The sequence below is a fragment of the Aspergillus viridinutans genome (genome assembly GCF_018404265.1).
Source record: "Aspergillus viridinutans IFM 47045 DNA, scaffold_10, whole genome shotgun sequence".
Classification (NCBI taxonomy): Eukaryota; Fungi; Ascomycota; class Eurotiomycetes; order Eurotiales; family Aspergillaceae; genus Aspergillus; species Aspergillus viridinutans.
The window spans coordinates 856,391-871,302 of NW_025091226.1; the positions used below are offsets into that span (position 1 = coordinate 856,391).

The following is a 14,912-nucleotide window of genomic DNA, read 5'->3' on the forward strand; positions in this document are numbered from 1 at the left end:
GTATAGTTGTATGATTGTGCGTGGATAAGACTGGATTAGGTTTCGTAACGATGAGAGCGTATTAACGAGATTAGATGTTATCCTAAATGGTATTCTTGAGATTAAGTGAATTCGTACACAGCACACCAAGATCTAAGGATGACAGTGATATTGCTGATGGGGCAAGGTTAGCCTCATTCAACATCGGATGGATACAACCCCGACGGGATAAGAGAAAACCGACTCGGTATATAGGCTGGGCCACGGGAGCGGAGGACAGCACCGTCGAAAAGCGGCGGAGAATGTGGGATGGATGATCAATAATCATGATATCGAATCCATGGATAGCATCGGGCTAGACCCCACATTAAGCATGGATCAAGAATACCTCTGCCTGGGTTCAGGTCTTCTACTGCTATTGCTAGCTGTATTTCTGTCTCATCTGGTGATAACTTTATGTTTAGTAGTGCGGATGAGGAATCGGACGACGAATGTGATGATTATGTCACTATGTGTATTAAGGATGATTTTAAGGTCATTTAGAGTTATTACAGCCTTTTGTGGTTTAGGGCTACAGGTACAGTGAAGAATATTAGCCCTGTATTGCACGCAATCAAATTATTAAGTAGACTCTGTAAAAAATAAACTAAAAAAGGGGAAAGACGAGACTGGCTGCTTTCGCGACAAGTAAGCATACATGGGCTAGTTTAAAGTGTTCACTTTCGGCGATCCTGTTCCAACTTCTCTGCGGCGCGGATCTTGTTCGTTATAGCCGGCAAGTTGATGGCAGGAGGAAGTAACACGTCCTGCGTCGAGTCAACAAAGTAACACCTTTGCTTGCGGATAAGGGAATGATCTTACCCAAATGGTTGACCAACCGAAAGTCGAAGCCAACCAGGTCAGAAGAGCTCCTCCTCCAATCCAGAGATGCTTTTTGGGACTCGATCTTGTTACGCTTTTGACAACGGCCTCAGCATAGGAATTGACATCCATGGCCTGTTTCTCCAGCCCGGCTCCGGCCAATGCTGGCTCAATCACATCCTTGGCAGGATAGTACAGGGAACCCTCGGGTAGGACTGGGGTATTCGGAAGGTTATCGAAAAACTTCGTCCTAATTGCACCGGTATTGACGAGGATGGCTCTAACTCCCCAAGGGGAGAGCTCAATGCGCATTTGGTCGGTGATGAGAGCAACCGCGGCTTTACTTGCATTGTAGTATCCTTGCCATGGGAGTGGCATTTTGCCAAGCACGGACCCGATGTTGATAATTGTCCCTTTTGATGCAATGAGAAGAGGTGCAAATGCTTGAGTTACCGTAACGACACCGAAGACGTTCACATCAAACATCTTCTTCGCTACTGACACGTCCGAGTCCAACAAGGGAATACTGTATCCTGTCGAATAGTCAGCTTTGACACGAGCAAAATAATCGAATACTCAAGATCTTGCCACTTACCTAAACCCGAGTTATTGACCAGGAAATCCAAAGTTCCCCCAGTCGCCGTCTTGACAGCCTCCACCGCTTGTCTGATGGACTCTTCATCGGCAACGTCTAGCCGTATGATGTCAAGACCGATGTCCTTAAGATGTTGGACTTTAGCGAGATTGCGAGCACTTGCAAAAACTCGCATGCCCTTTTTGTGGAAGGTTTTAGCGAGAGCATCGCCTATTCCGCCTTCACTGCAACCTGTGATGAAGACCGTCTTCTGAGCCATAGTGTAGTTGATGTTGTAATTAGCCCCGTGGAAGTCAGAAAAAGTATTCTCACTCTTTGCCCAACGATCATATAATAGGACGTCCGAGTAAGCAATATATATACAACTACTTGAAGGGTGGGCGGCAGCGAACCTAAAATCCACACAAGGCTCCTCGCCACCGTCTTCGGGATGTTCACAGATCATTATTAATTACATTTATACTTTGATAACCCTTTTGAAAGCCCTACAAGCTTTACCCCAGCTTGATACCAGCTGAAAATCGGGACATCATTGCCAGACCCAAACAATAAGATCGGCATGATTTGTGGGTTCGGGATGATTACAAAACATTCCGTGTTAACTTAACCTAATCCGAAAGACCAAATTCCGCTTAGCACCATAATAAGAATATCCCGGCGGCGGATCTGTGGACGGTAGTAGACTGGTTTACCCAATCCGCAAATCCATATCCAACCCACCCAATCCGTAGTTTGGGTTGGATCACCTGATCCAACCCACGTGGGTATGGGTTGAACCTGCCTAATTCATATGGATATGGGTTAAACCCATGGGTCCATGTGACCTAGGACCTCTAAGAACTGATAAGCTTATCTAGCCTAATCTAGGCCTAGATAGAGAATAATTATATCTATGTATATATAAAATAGAATATTAGGTTTATTAAGAAAGATTAGAGTTATGGTAGATAGTGGTCTGTGGTCAGGATAGTGATGGTAAGATACATATATCTCCGCACCATATTTCATCCTAACTTTTGGGGGTACTACTACCCCCCTATACAATACGATTTTAGCTCATATAATAGGTAATATATAATATTTATATAGCTAATAAGTATAGTATCCTATAGAATATATAGATACCTTAGTGGTGTGGCTAGAATACTAGAAAAATAGGTGGTAATCTGGATACTAGAGGTCACCTGACTAGGTAGTATGGATATATCCATTATCCATAATCCAATCCGCATGGATGAGGGTGGGTGAGATAGGTGGTGGTCCTGGTGGATCAACCCATAATCCGCATGGGTTGATCAGACATGGTGTGGATCAACCCATATCCAACCCACTAACAGTCTACAGTGAACAGTCCAACGGGCAGCAAATATTTCTCTGCTTTACCGGTGTCTGTCCGCCGGACTCGAATTCAGCAATTCCCAACCATTAGTAAGTGTTGCTGCTCAATCTCCTTCAAACCGCTGTGCGGCTGTTTACTCATTACTGGCAAAGGTGGCAGTATTCTGCTTGTGTGCCGACTGTTCAAGTCACACTTGTCTATGAGGAAAGAACGATTGCTGCTTATTTCCGGTTTAAAAAAAGCACTTCTCACCAGGATCAATGAGCTTCGGACACGTCTTAGTACTGAGCTGCCTTCAATCTTTGATCCGGGAATATACCAAATCATCAACGTAGTGCAACAGCAGATCAAGGATGCGAGGAAAGAGTCTGGCAAGGATCTCATTACTGGATACTGGAGTGATCGATCACAAACATTCCACATGGCCAAATCAGCAGAATCAGTCAAAACCATCCCCTTGCGATGGGTGCGTAAGATACTTTTTCCCTCCATGAAGACCATCAGTCACTCCGGTAATCACATTTTCATAATAATACTGTCCGTCCATTGGGATCCCCAGCGTCTTTCCAACGCCCCCTTTTCTCGTAGGTCCGAAAGTACCGCTTGTGCTCTGTCCACTGTCCACTCTCTCGCCGACCAGCCATTTTTCGTCTATTGTTCCTAGGAACAAATCGATCTCCTCCGGACGTTCCTCCGTCCTCCACAACAGTGAGCTCCCGCACTTTGAGCAGAATCCCCTCAGGCAGTTCTCTGACGAACGGTATTCTGTGTAGGTCGGAGACGCAGAGATTGCTGGACTTATCTGGTCCGGTGAGATGGAAAGAAATTGAGGAAGTAGACTAGCAGTCCACTTGCGGCACATTGTGCACTGACAGGAAGCCGACTGTGAAAGCAGGTTGTCAGTTAGCAGATAGGAACCATGTTCTCAGGACGATGCAGTACCTTTGGCGGCCAATTATGTACTCTGTCGAAGTGAACAGTGTACCGGATACTCGCACATAGGCAGCCACCGGTTATCTCAGAAGGATGTCCCGCGTCACTTGTCATCTTGGTAGAGCTGCTTTCAACCCAGTATGCGAGATGGACTTGAGGATCGGACAGTAGGAGATGCCTTGGTTTTAAGTCTCGAGTGTGTAGAAGGCAGCTCGTATTAAAACAAGGCGGGGCCAGAAATGACGCAGAGAAATGACGCGGCTGCCTGGGCGGGCTCAGAAGGCGTACAGCAATAGGTTGAGTATCCCGAACACGAGCTCGAAGCGCACCACTAGTGAGGGCATCCAACTGGGTATATTGACCGGGTTAAGTCAAACACTGGCTGGTTACTAGTTGGGTGGTTGACCCCCAGCAAATTCCGGCTGTTGTATGTTTTTGATCTTTTGTTCTTAATGATTCTTGGTTCTAGAGATTATGAAATAATATCTTAGAGTATTACCCATATTGTATTACTTTATTCTCGCAATAGCGCCGATGGGTATACTGACACAGGTCGTCTCTGAATTCAGGTATATGAAAGCCTGTCACTCCACGCCTTCATCGCCAGAGTTCAGGAAGGATAAGGAAATTCAGAGGGTGAATTGTGCTCCTCCATAAGCCAGGATGTGTGTGAGCTCTATAACAATAGTGGCATTGCGCGCATCTTTAGTCATGTGAAGATTCTAGAGGTTATTCACAATCATCAATATTTCACTGATGGGGCAGCGGGGATATACATGTTTTGAGAATATATTCAGAGAAAAAAGCTCAAGCTTAACCAATTATGGCCTGTGCGCAGCCGCGTCTGGGATATAGCAGAGCCGTACTTATTTTTACATGTTTTAATGTCCAAGTCCCAAATCCAGAGCCCATTTTCACTTACTTCCGATAGCAGCAACAATACATAATGGCAAATTATTTTAAGCACGACTTGAACTGTTTTACTCCTTAAACTCGACTTCCTTTCCACTCTTCATGCCTATAGCAGCGTAACTAACAGGGTCTGTGGTACTAGTCAATCATTATTCACTTGAGTCTATCCTGGAGAGCTTACCCAGCTGCTGTAATATAACTTGTTCCCCAGGCATAAAATGAACATCGCGCGTACACTTGAGCTCAACAGTGGAATTTGCAGATCTGTAAATAGTGACCTGGTCAACTTCTCCAGTAACAACTTCCATTCCATCGGGCTCAATCATTTTGCCACCGATCCGAGCACCGACGTGGCTTCCCTCTTGTAGGGTTATAGGATCACGGTCGAAATACGCCTTAGGCATACTGGAGATTCGCAGTACTTTCAAAATGAGGATCGTCAATACGACTTGAATTGAAATCCTCTTGAGTTTCTAGCACAATATATCGGTAGTATATATTATAGCGAAGAATTGGGCCCAGGCCGCTTTCGTCATCATGACATCTTCCACTCTAGCTTGTTAATATTAGGTAGGATTACGGAAAGACGTCATGACCTAAATCCATATACTCCATATTTATGGCCGTTCTCGTTAGCTATGTTCACTCTCTGGATAGGACAGAGTTTCTTCTACAGAAATGCCGTGATAAATGCAATGCTTAGGTTGTAGATTAACTTGCATATATTAATCTGGCAAGGGGAGTATATTGAGTTATTGTTTATATAATATTGTAATTTCTAGGCTCTGGTTATAATCTATATGATAATATATAACTTAAACCACACTCTAATAGTAAACGTTATGCAGAAGACAGGCTGCTGTGTAAGTTAATTAACCAGCTTATCATAGCTTACTATGCCTTATATACTTTAGTAATTATAAAGTAAGTATCCTTAATTAAGAAGCTCCTAAAATAACAATCTTAAAGCCCTTTAATTCCTTTAAAATTAGCAACCTTCTTTCCTGGGCCCTTAGCATTAAGCTTCGGTGTTGTCTGTGTCACCCTTTTAGTAGCACTGTAGCAGCTTTGGGGGCCGCCTTGGCCTTGGGTTTCCATATGGTGGTGTTGTTTGTAAGGCAGGGTTTCAGCACTTTTGGGAGGAGTCAATCTGTACCACCGCAGACACCAAGGCAAAGTTGGAGCCATCATCAGAGATATTCAACATAGGGGTTCACTTCTAGCGATGGATGGGATGTATTTTCTCCAAAACTCTCCGAGGACCTAGCTAACTTTATCCAGATGAGAATAACATTGCCCATGGTACTCAGTTCATTGACGCCCTTCTTCCCCCATCCCCCTCCTTCCATTCACATCTATGACGTTGCGTCGAAAGATGCCTCACATCATGTCATTTGAGAGATCCAACATGCCAGGAGCATCCTGTTAGTCACTTGCAACTTCTCGAGCTCTGCTCGCAATCTGAGACGACACCAACGGACTATTTCCCACAACCTGTGCAGCTAGACTCGCCAAGGGTTTGGAGCTCAATATATCGAAGACAGAAATGTCGGCTTTCATCTCAGCGAAAACCCAATTTCGAAATTCCACAGCTTTAAGTGAATCGACTAAGAAACAATCAGTAGGCAGCTCAGACAAGTATACATACTTGGCAAATAATCGATTAACTTACCACCTGATGCATGCAAAGGCTTTCGAGGATCGATATCATCGGGCTTCGAGCTCATGGCGGCGGCTAGAGTCTCCCTGATAGCCTCGTCGACCAAGTGGAGGGCCTCCGGTGTGGTCTCGGCATCCTGCAGCTTCTTGGCTAATGATGCCCGTCCGGTAGACGAGGTGCCTTGTTCTCCTAACTCAAGCTCTTGTTTCACTCGCAATTCCATCTTCGCATCAAAAACCCACTGGTGAGTGACACGTGCAGCGTTGTCACGCACCAGATCGTTCTTGACACCGCACACAATGTATGGTGGGACAGGTTCGAGGTCGGAGGTTGCGCCCCGCATGATGGCTTTGATCGTGGTGAGAAAATCTCGCTCCGTAAATTTCAGTGGAAGTAAAGTTGGGTTACGGGCCAGCCACTTCTCCGTATCTTCGGGTGACATGTGGTTGTTCTTCAGATCGTGCATGACGCCAAGACCAATGGAAACAGCGGCCATGCCAAGCGAGCGTCTATAAAATGCGATGGAGTCTTGGTAGGCGTTTCCGGCCGCATATTGTGCCTGACCACCGTTGCCGATAATGTTAGAGATTGAGGAGAGGGTTATAAAGAAGTCCAGATTATCCGGGAGACAGGCATGCAGGTTCCATGTGCCAAGTGTTTTGGGGAGCAGTCCAGTGCGCCATTGTTCGTACGACATAGTCGAGAACGGGCTATCCTGTATATATAAATGGAACCTGGTTAGACAAGTGCGCGAGGGGGGTTAACTGTAAGCAATTTGTATGAGGACTTACGCGCAACACCATGGCCATCTGTACCACACCCTTTATATTCCATGCGTTGTGCCTAGCTCTTCCTGCCAAGTCTTGGACCTGAGCCATATCGGTTGTGTCGCACTTGACATCACTTATCATGCAGCCACGATCCTCCCATTTCTTAATATGCGCCTTTTGCAGGTCCGTGGTTGCGCCGGAGCGGGATACAAATATCAGATGTCTCGCACCAGACTCGACCATGTCATCAGAAAGTGACAGGCCAAGAGCTCCCAGCCCTCCGCAGAGGACGTACGCTGCTGTTGGATCCAACTCCAGCAGCTTCGGTTTAGAAGGCAACCTCATAACACGGCCCTCGTGATGCATTTCAAAGACGATTGTGCTGTACTGTGAGCCTGCCTTGAGATACGACAGTGTCCGGGGAAGCTCTGAAATGGGATACTTGCGTACACCGTGGACTGGGCCAATCTCGTTATTGCGAATCATTTCATAGACCTTCTCGAAAACCTGGGAAACCAAGTGTGGCTGTGATTCAAGCATCGAGGCGAGAGAGAAACTCGAATATGTGAGCTGCTTATTAGAGTCCATGATGAAATCTGAAGACTCGATGCCCACATTGATAACTCTACCCATCGGGCTGATCATTTCGAGGAGATCCTGAAGGCTTTTCGCGGAGCCCAAATTGAACACCACGTCAATGCCCCCACCAGAGATTCGATGAGCGACAGCCGCGACAAGTCTGGAACTGCCATATTCGAATATGTTTTCAGTTGGGAGAGAGTACTGCCTTTGCATGATGTTGCGTTCTTCCTCGGAAGTGATAGTGACGAAGACAACAGCGCCGGCGCGTTTGGCTATTTGCACCGCTGCTTGTCCAGTGCTACCTCCCGCTCCATGAATTAAAACCCTGTCCCCAGAGCTGATTCGTGCAAGGGAGTGCAACGCGTGGTAGGCAGTGATGTATGCAGATGGCAACAAGGTGTGTCCATTATCACCGACTGAGCTGGGAAGACGTTGTACGAACCTTGAGTCCTGTTGTAGCACCGTACTACAGGCTCCCGCTTTCAATACAGCAACGCGACTACCTACCGGAATGTGTGAGACGTTTGCGCCCGTTCTCACAACTACCCCGATGGCTTCAGCCCCTAGCTTTGACAAGCTAGTCTTCCCAAGGGCTGTATTCAAATCCCTTGGATGCATAGGAACAAACTCCACTCGAATCGCAACATCGTCTGCCGCCAGTTCTTGCGACATCTCAACGTCCACCCAGGTGATCGATTCTAATGTCCCTGGTCTGAGTACCCGAGCTTCGACAGCTTGACCTTCGCTGCACAGAGGCAGATAGGACGGAGCCGGGTTGGGCTTGGTGCCTTCAATCTCCGCATTGAAGTGTGTGTCCGTCGTCAGACGTGGGATCAACAATTTTCCATCCACGTCCCGGTACTCGAAGTCCGCGGGTTTGTCTTCTCGTGCATCTGTTGCGTCCAATATAGTGAAGACTGATCGAGCAGCGTGGGCAGGATCAAGCTTTGCAGAAGAGTCGAATTCAAGGTACGGCAGTCGTAGCTGTGGATATTCTTTTGATCTATTAGAGTGCGTCCTCTCACAAGTCAAGCTTTCATCGACGTACCTGAGCGGATTGTACGCAAAAATCCTGTAGAAGCCCCATGGTCTAATGTTGTACGTCCGAGCCAGAGAATGTAGGGGACAGAGGCAAATAGGACTTGAAGGGCATTGAACTGTTTTTCGTCCATGTTCAGAATGGAAGCATCTTCAGCTTCGAGTAGTGAGATGATAGCATGACCTTTGAGTTTGTCAATGTCAGAGAGCTCTGCATACTCGACCCTCAAGCCGCGGAGACGGGCTGCTTCTGTCAGAGCATCTAACAGGTGGGTAGTCACCGAAGCTGGGCCGGATGGCCTGAGCAGTACGATTCCCTCTTGGCTGAAGCGTGGACTCACAATTATCGGTTTGGTGACCAAGACCCAATTGCGTTTTATGTCCACGCGGAAATCTGGGACTGCATTCAAGGAAAGCTGGAGTGATTGGTCATCCCATTGAGTCGAAGCGTCGGGTCTCAAAAGTACGATGTTGCCACCAGACTTCAATCTGCTTTGGTATGCTTGAAGCCGTATGAGCAGATTATCAGGAGATGTGCCGTCCATGGATGAGATAATGATATCAAAAGGATCTTCTGGCACTTGTTCGAAGTTGCCGTCTTCCTCTGAAGTGTGATGGTAGGCTGAAATAATTCCATCAGCCTCGAAATCTTCTCTCAAAGCTACCAGATCCTGCTCAGACCGATGGAGAACGGCACAACGGCCAAAGCGGCCGCCGGATCCCCGCCTGGGTGCGAAATTGCGAACTGATTCCAGTAGGGCTGCACCATCCACTAATAACGCTGACAATGAGGAGCTCTTCTGTGTCTTCAACTTCAACCATTGTTCGAAATCAGATATATGCCTGGTCTCAAGGGTTGGATCGTCAATCCAATGCAGCTGGGTGAACTGGTCATTGTACAAGGATTGAGTACCGTGGGAAGCATTGGCGCTGGTGATAGTGGTTTCCATATCTTTAGATGAGAAATTCCTCACAATGATTTTGGGTTGCGCGAATTCCGCATCAGAAATGATGAAGCTACTTGTGCGGTCACGCATGGTCTGCATATCCCCTGTGGTAGCAGCTTTGTACAGCGATCCAGCACCTTGCGGCAGGTTCGAGGAGATGAACATGCTTTCCAAGCGTACTGGAACACTAGCTGATGGGAGAGGGCCCCCAGAAGTAGTAGCAATGAACGAGAGGTGGAATATTGCATCTAACGTAGCTGGGTGGATCAAGTGGGGGAACTCGTATCCGTATGGCATAAGCTTCTTTGTATCTGGAATCGTAATTGTACCAAAGGCGCAATTCTTCCCAGCAAAAGCCTCGGTGACATTCTTGAATTGGTCGCCGTATGCCAGACCGACGTCGGATAGTTGTTGATAGAAGAGCTTCGGGTCAACATGCGTGCTTGCAACTCGTTTGACGCGCTCCAACTCCATGAGCTTAACTTGCCAGTCCGCCCTTTGCTCAGAGAGAAAAGCTGTCTCATCATCTGCATATACTAGGGAGAACTGACCACTGGCATGCTCTGCCCAAGAATCCCCGGGTGCCGTGCTGAAGAGAGTAAAGTTGAAACACTCGTCGGAGACCTGGTTTCGAAGCTTCTGAGGATTGATATGCAAGTTAGTCTCGATCGAGTTGTCTCCTTCAGGGACAAGTAACCCTCGCTTAAAGAGAACATGTTTGAACTCGACACCATGCAGCGTGCGGTTGTCTCCTCTGTCCTGGTGCATCTGATGCGCCGCCTCAAGAACCATGATAAGCATACCAGCCGCAGGATACAGAGTTGAACCTTGAATTTTGTGTTGGGCCAGCCATGGATTTTCTGAAATGCTCAAGAAGTTGCGCCAACGCGGGGCAAGAGGGTTCTGCGGATCAAACGGACTACCCAAAAGATCGGTCCGAGGATGTGGTCTCGTTCTCATTGACCTGATTATTTCTGGTTCGTGCCAGAACCTGCATAGCGTTAGATGACCATTCATGAACTATAGAAGCTTTTCACATACCCTTTGCTGTGATTCCAAGGGTACGCCGGAAGACAGCCAAGCACTCTGTAATTCTGGCTGTCCATTTGATGATTTACCTTGGCAAGATCGACCTCGACTCCTCTCGCCCAGAGCATGCCGGCTGCTGTCAATGCTGAGATCATCGAATCAGTTCCGCGGTGCAGAGGCGATGTGTAAGTAACATAGGATGTCAACTTTGCATCAACATTTGCCATGGTTTGCTGCACCGGTCCTTTGAGTGCCTCATGTGGTCCAATCTCTACAGCAGCAGTATATTCGATTTGTTTGTATCTGCCCCTGGTTTTGACGGAGAATTGGAGTAGACTGCGGACCGCATCGCCGAACAAAACTGGACTGACCATATTTTGGACCCAGTAATGGGCATTGAGATCCTCCGCATCAATGAGCCGTCCAGTCACAGAGGAAAACATCCGGGGAGCATCCTTTGGTGCCTCTTGTGTCCGAATGGTCTTCAAAGCATTCAAGTAGTCGTCAGATATAGTATGCATATGATGAGAATGATACGCTGTTTGCACCTTCAACTTGCGTGCAAACTTTTTGTCCTGGGTTAAAACACGTCCTAGTTCGTTGATAGCTGCGGCGTCCCCAGAAATCGTCACGCTTGAAGGACTGTTAATACAAGCTACCACTGCCTTACCACTTGAGAGTTGACCCAAGTACGCAGAGGCTTCTTCTTGTGAGACTCCTGCTGCGAGCATCGCACCGGGCACTCCATTCATTCGCTCAGGCACTTTTTGGGAGAACAGGCCACGAAAGTAGGCAGTTTTGATCGCGTCTGCCTTGGAAAGGGCCTTTGCCACGAAAGCGGCAGCAATTTCTCCAGACGAATGACCGACGACAGCTTGTGGTGTGACTCCCCAATGTCCCAAAAGGCTCACGAGTGCAATCTGGATAGCTGTGCAGATTACCTGACTAAATTCCGGGTCATGGATCCGTGTATCATTGTTCTCGAGGCAGCGAGCAATATTCCATTCACAGCCAAGTTCTGTCAAGGTCGCCTGGCTTTCATCAAGGCTGGAACGGAAGACAGGATCAGTTAAGAGCTGACGCCCCATTCCCGGCCATTGAGCGCCTTGCCCTGTGAATACGAAGAAAATATTGTTTTGTGTGGAGGCTCGAGGGATACTCGGAAGCTTGGACTGCAGGCTTGTCTGTAAGGCCTGTAAGGAATCACCAACGGCAAATGTCCGATAATCGAATTGGGTTCGACGGAGTGCAAGGGTATATGCCAGGTTCTCCATAACCCTTGTGTCGGTGTCCTTTGCCTTCGTGGTTACAGCTCGTCGAGGCCATGTTTCCAGGAACTGCAAGTACTTTTGAGACACCCTTTCTAGACCGGCCTGGTCAAAAGCGGAAATCACAAACAATTTCGGGGTCGGCGTCACAACTTCCAAGCCATCATCCGACGAAGACGGTGTCGATATTCCCGAGTCATGATCGTCGAGACTATCGGTAGAATTCAAAACAGTGGCATGGTTCCCTTGAATGCCATGGTCTCGTAGAAAACTGTAAGCGTCGTCGAGAATGACATGACCATTGGCCCCTCCATAGCCGAAAGAATTGACACTGGCGCGGCGGAGACCAGAACCAGGCCAATGCATAGACTCAGATGGTATAGCTAAGCGCCAAGAATCGAGGCGCAATCTGGGGTTGAGTGTCTGGAAATCTGCATTTGGTGCAATGATCCCCTTCTCCAGGCTCAAGACCGCTTTGATTATGCCGGCGATTGCCGAGCATCCCTCAGTGTGGCCAACATTCGTCTTCACACTGGAGACGTAAAGAGGCTGATCATCTGGCAACTTGGATGCCCCGAAAGTTGCTCCTAGAGCCGACAGTTCCAATGGATCTCCAACTGGTGTCCCGGTACCGTGTGCCTCAAAGAATGCAGTTTCTCTGAGTGACAAGTTGGCTCTAGTGTAAGTGGATCGTATGAGTTCTTCCTGAGCCTGTGCACTGATTGAAGTGTCAGTTGCAACCTGAATACGTAACTGGCCAGAACAATTGCTTTACCTCGGCATGGTAATGCCCGGGGTCCGCCCGTCTTGGTTCAATCCGGTATTGCGGATTATGGCACGTATGGTGTCGCCATCTGCGATTGCAGTACTCAATTTCTTGATGACAAGAGATGCAACACCCTCCCCGCGGCCATATCTACGCAACAGACGTCAGCTTAACCAACTTCAACTTGGGATAAATGTAAAGACAAGTACATACCCGTTCGCGCGAGCATCAAAGGTATGACATTTCCCATCAGGGCTGATCATTCGCATGCGAGAAAGCGCCTGAAAGAGCTCTGGATAAATCAGAAGGTTGGTTCCACCAACAATACACTGTTCGAGTTAGATTACGGTGGACATGCCAAGCATGGAGTTCGGCTTACAGTTGTTGCGTCTCCTTGCTTGATTGATTGGCAGGCGAGATGCAGTGCAGTAATACCACTGCTACATGCCGTATCGACACTAAGGGACGGCCCTTTGAGATTGTAGAACCAACTGACTCGATTGGAAAGCATTGTGGCTCCACCTCCTGTGGCGGCGTAAGGAGCAACGCTGTAGACATCCGCCCCCGTCATCTGGTCGAAATCTCGTGTGAAGCAGCCCACGAAACATCCTGTGTCTGTACCTGCAATCTGGGAAATCGGGATACCAGCATTTTCGAGGCCTTCATATGCCACTTCGAGCATCATTCTATGCATTGGATCCATAGTTTCCGCTTCCTTGATGGTGATGGAGAAGAACGGGGCATCGAAGAGCGAAATATCTTCTTTGAGAAAGTGGCCGCTTTTGGTGATGACCTTCCGCCTGTTAGTCAAAACTTCCAATCTGTTTGATTACATTCACTTACTGCACCCTTTCGATCAGGGTTGGGGTGATACCACGCATTAGCATTGAACCGTGTTGGAGGGATTTCTGAATGGGCGCTTCGCCCCGAACTGATCAGATCCCAGAAACCTTCCAGGCTATCTCCATCTCCTGGAAGACGGCAAGCCATGCCTATTATGGCAATTGGCTCGGCATCATTGCCCACTGGGTGTTCCGGAGCGCTCATGGTTGTGATGGATTTGAAATCGTGGAAACAAGTGACACGACTCTAGGGCATATATAGCACCTTGATTGAGAATGGATGCAGAAATCTGTCGGCTTAGATTTTCCAGCCCTTGTGTGTAGCACAGGAATTGCAGTTATACAAATGCTCATAGTCTGAGACTACTGTCATTTAAAGTCTCATAATGCATATATGCGTTTAAGTGCAGGTCATTGTGCACATCTCCATGGCCGTTCATTGCAGATGCTGTTGCCAGCTGTGTCATTGCTCGGCCCATTTGGGTGCAATTGGCTGGTGAACACGCCGAGCGCTGGCCCCAACCCAACCGGTTGTTCTCGGCGATCAAGCAAGAAACTATGGGTAATGTGTTATCCATCGTCAAATCGGCAGAATGGGGGAATCGATTCTCTCGGAGGTTTCATCCCTTCCGCTCGGCTGAATTTTGCTAAGCACCGACACGACTGGCGTCTCGATTAGGGCTAGTGCTGAGGTCATATAACCCATGGTCTAGATGGCTTTGCACCCTAGGTGGTCAATATCAAGGTTCTCCTCTGATATGCTCTGTAGTTTATAAAAGGACCGATGCGGAGGGTTTTATTACAAATGCTCCAGCAATGGATCATTTCGCCGTTGCTCATGTGTAGCCGGATCACTATCTCTAAATTTACCAACGCTACAAGTGGGAAAAGGGCCTAAATATTTGAGAAATTCTTTGGCGTGTGAGAAACTACAACTATCTCGACCTTTTGCTTTCAGAACATCCCCAAATAGCCATGAAAGCAATCGTCGTTGAAGGGCCAGGCAAAGCCCGAGTTGGTGAGGTTCCGGAGCCCACAACTAGACCACAATATGTCAAGATAAAAGTGATGGCTGTGGCACTCAACCCGAGTATGATATCTATCTTGCAGAAAAGTGGATGGACTGAGCTCATGTTAACAGCTGATTGGAAGCATATTGACGGAATTTCAGACAAAGGCGCGGTTATTGGCAAGTTCAAAATATTTGGAGGTTGTTGAATAATCTGTATGGCCATTAACATAAACAGGATGCGATTATGCGGGTACTGTTGTTGAAGTTGTGCGTTGCTTAATCTGTATCCTCCAGCAAAATGAGTCTCTAACATCATCTAGGGCTCAGAAGTTACTTCCAATGTGCAAGTTGGCGATCGGATTGCTGGATGGGTGCATGG

At 47.6% G+C, this 14,912-nt stretch overlaps 3 protein-coding genes across 3 annotated transcripts; all 3 read right to left on the minus strand.

The window, feature by feature from the left end:
• Positions 1-695: 695 nt before the first annotated feature.
• On the minus strand, positions 696-1,880 carry Aspvir_001986 (SDR family oxidoreductase; the record flags this gene model as incomplete). Its single annotated transcript, XM_043273589.1, has 3 exons — positions 696-785; positions 841-1,373; positions 1,436-1,880. 3 exons carry the CDS (start codon positions 1,878-1,880, stop codon positions 696-698), a joined length of 1,068 nt encoding a protein of 355 aa, XP_043129524.1.
• A 2,807-nt stretch (positions 1,881-4,687) lies between these two features.
• On the minus strand, positions 4,688-5,023 carry Aspvir_001987 (uncharacterized protein; the record flags this gene model as incomplete). Its single annotated transcript, XM_043273590.1, has 2 exons — positions 4,688-4,749; positions 4,801-5,023. 2 exons carry the CDS (start codon positions 5,021-5,023, stop codon positions 4,688-4,690), a joined length of 285 nt encoding a protein of 94 aa, XP_043129525.1.
• Positions 5,024-6,044: 1,021 nt separating this feature from the next.
• Aspvir_001988 (type I polyketide synthase) lies at positions 6,045-13,726 on the minus strand (the record flags this gene model as incomplete). Its single annotated transcript, XM_043273591.1, has 10 exons — positions 6,045-6,226; positions 6,292-6,994; positions 7,071-8,081; positions 8,139-8,626; positions 8,680-10,607; positions 10,658-12,631; positions 12,689-12,829; positions 12,893-13,008; positions 13,059-13,472; positions 13,523-13,726. 10 exons carry the CDS (start codon positions 13,724-13,726, stop codon positions 6,045-6,047), a joined length of 7,161 nt encoding a protein of 2,386 aa, XP_043129526.1.
• Between the last annotated feature and the right edge of the window lie 1,186 nt (positions 13,727-14,912).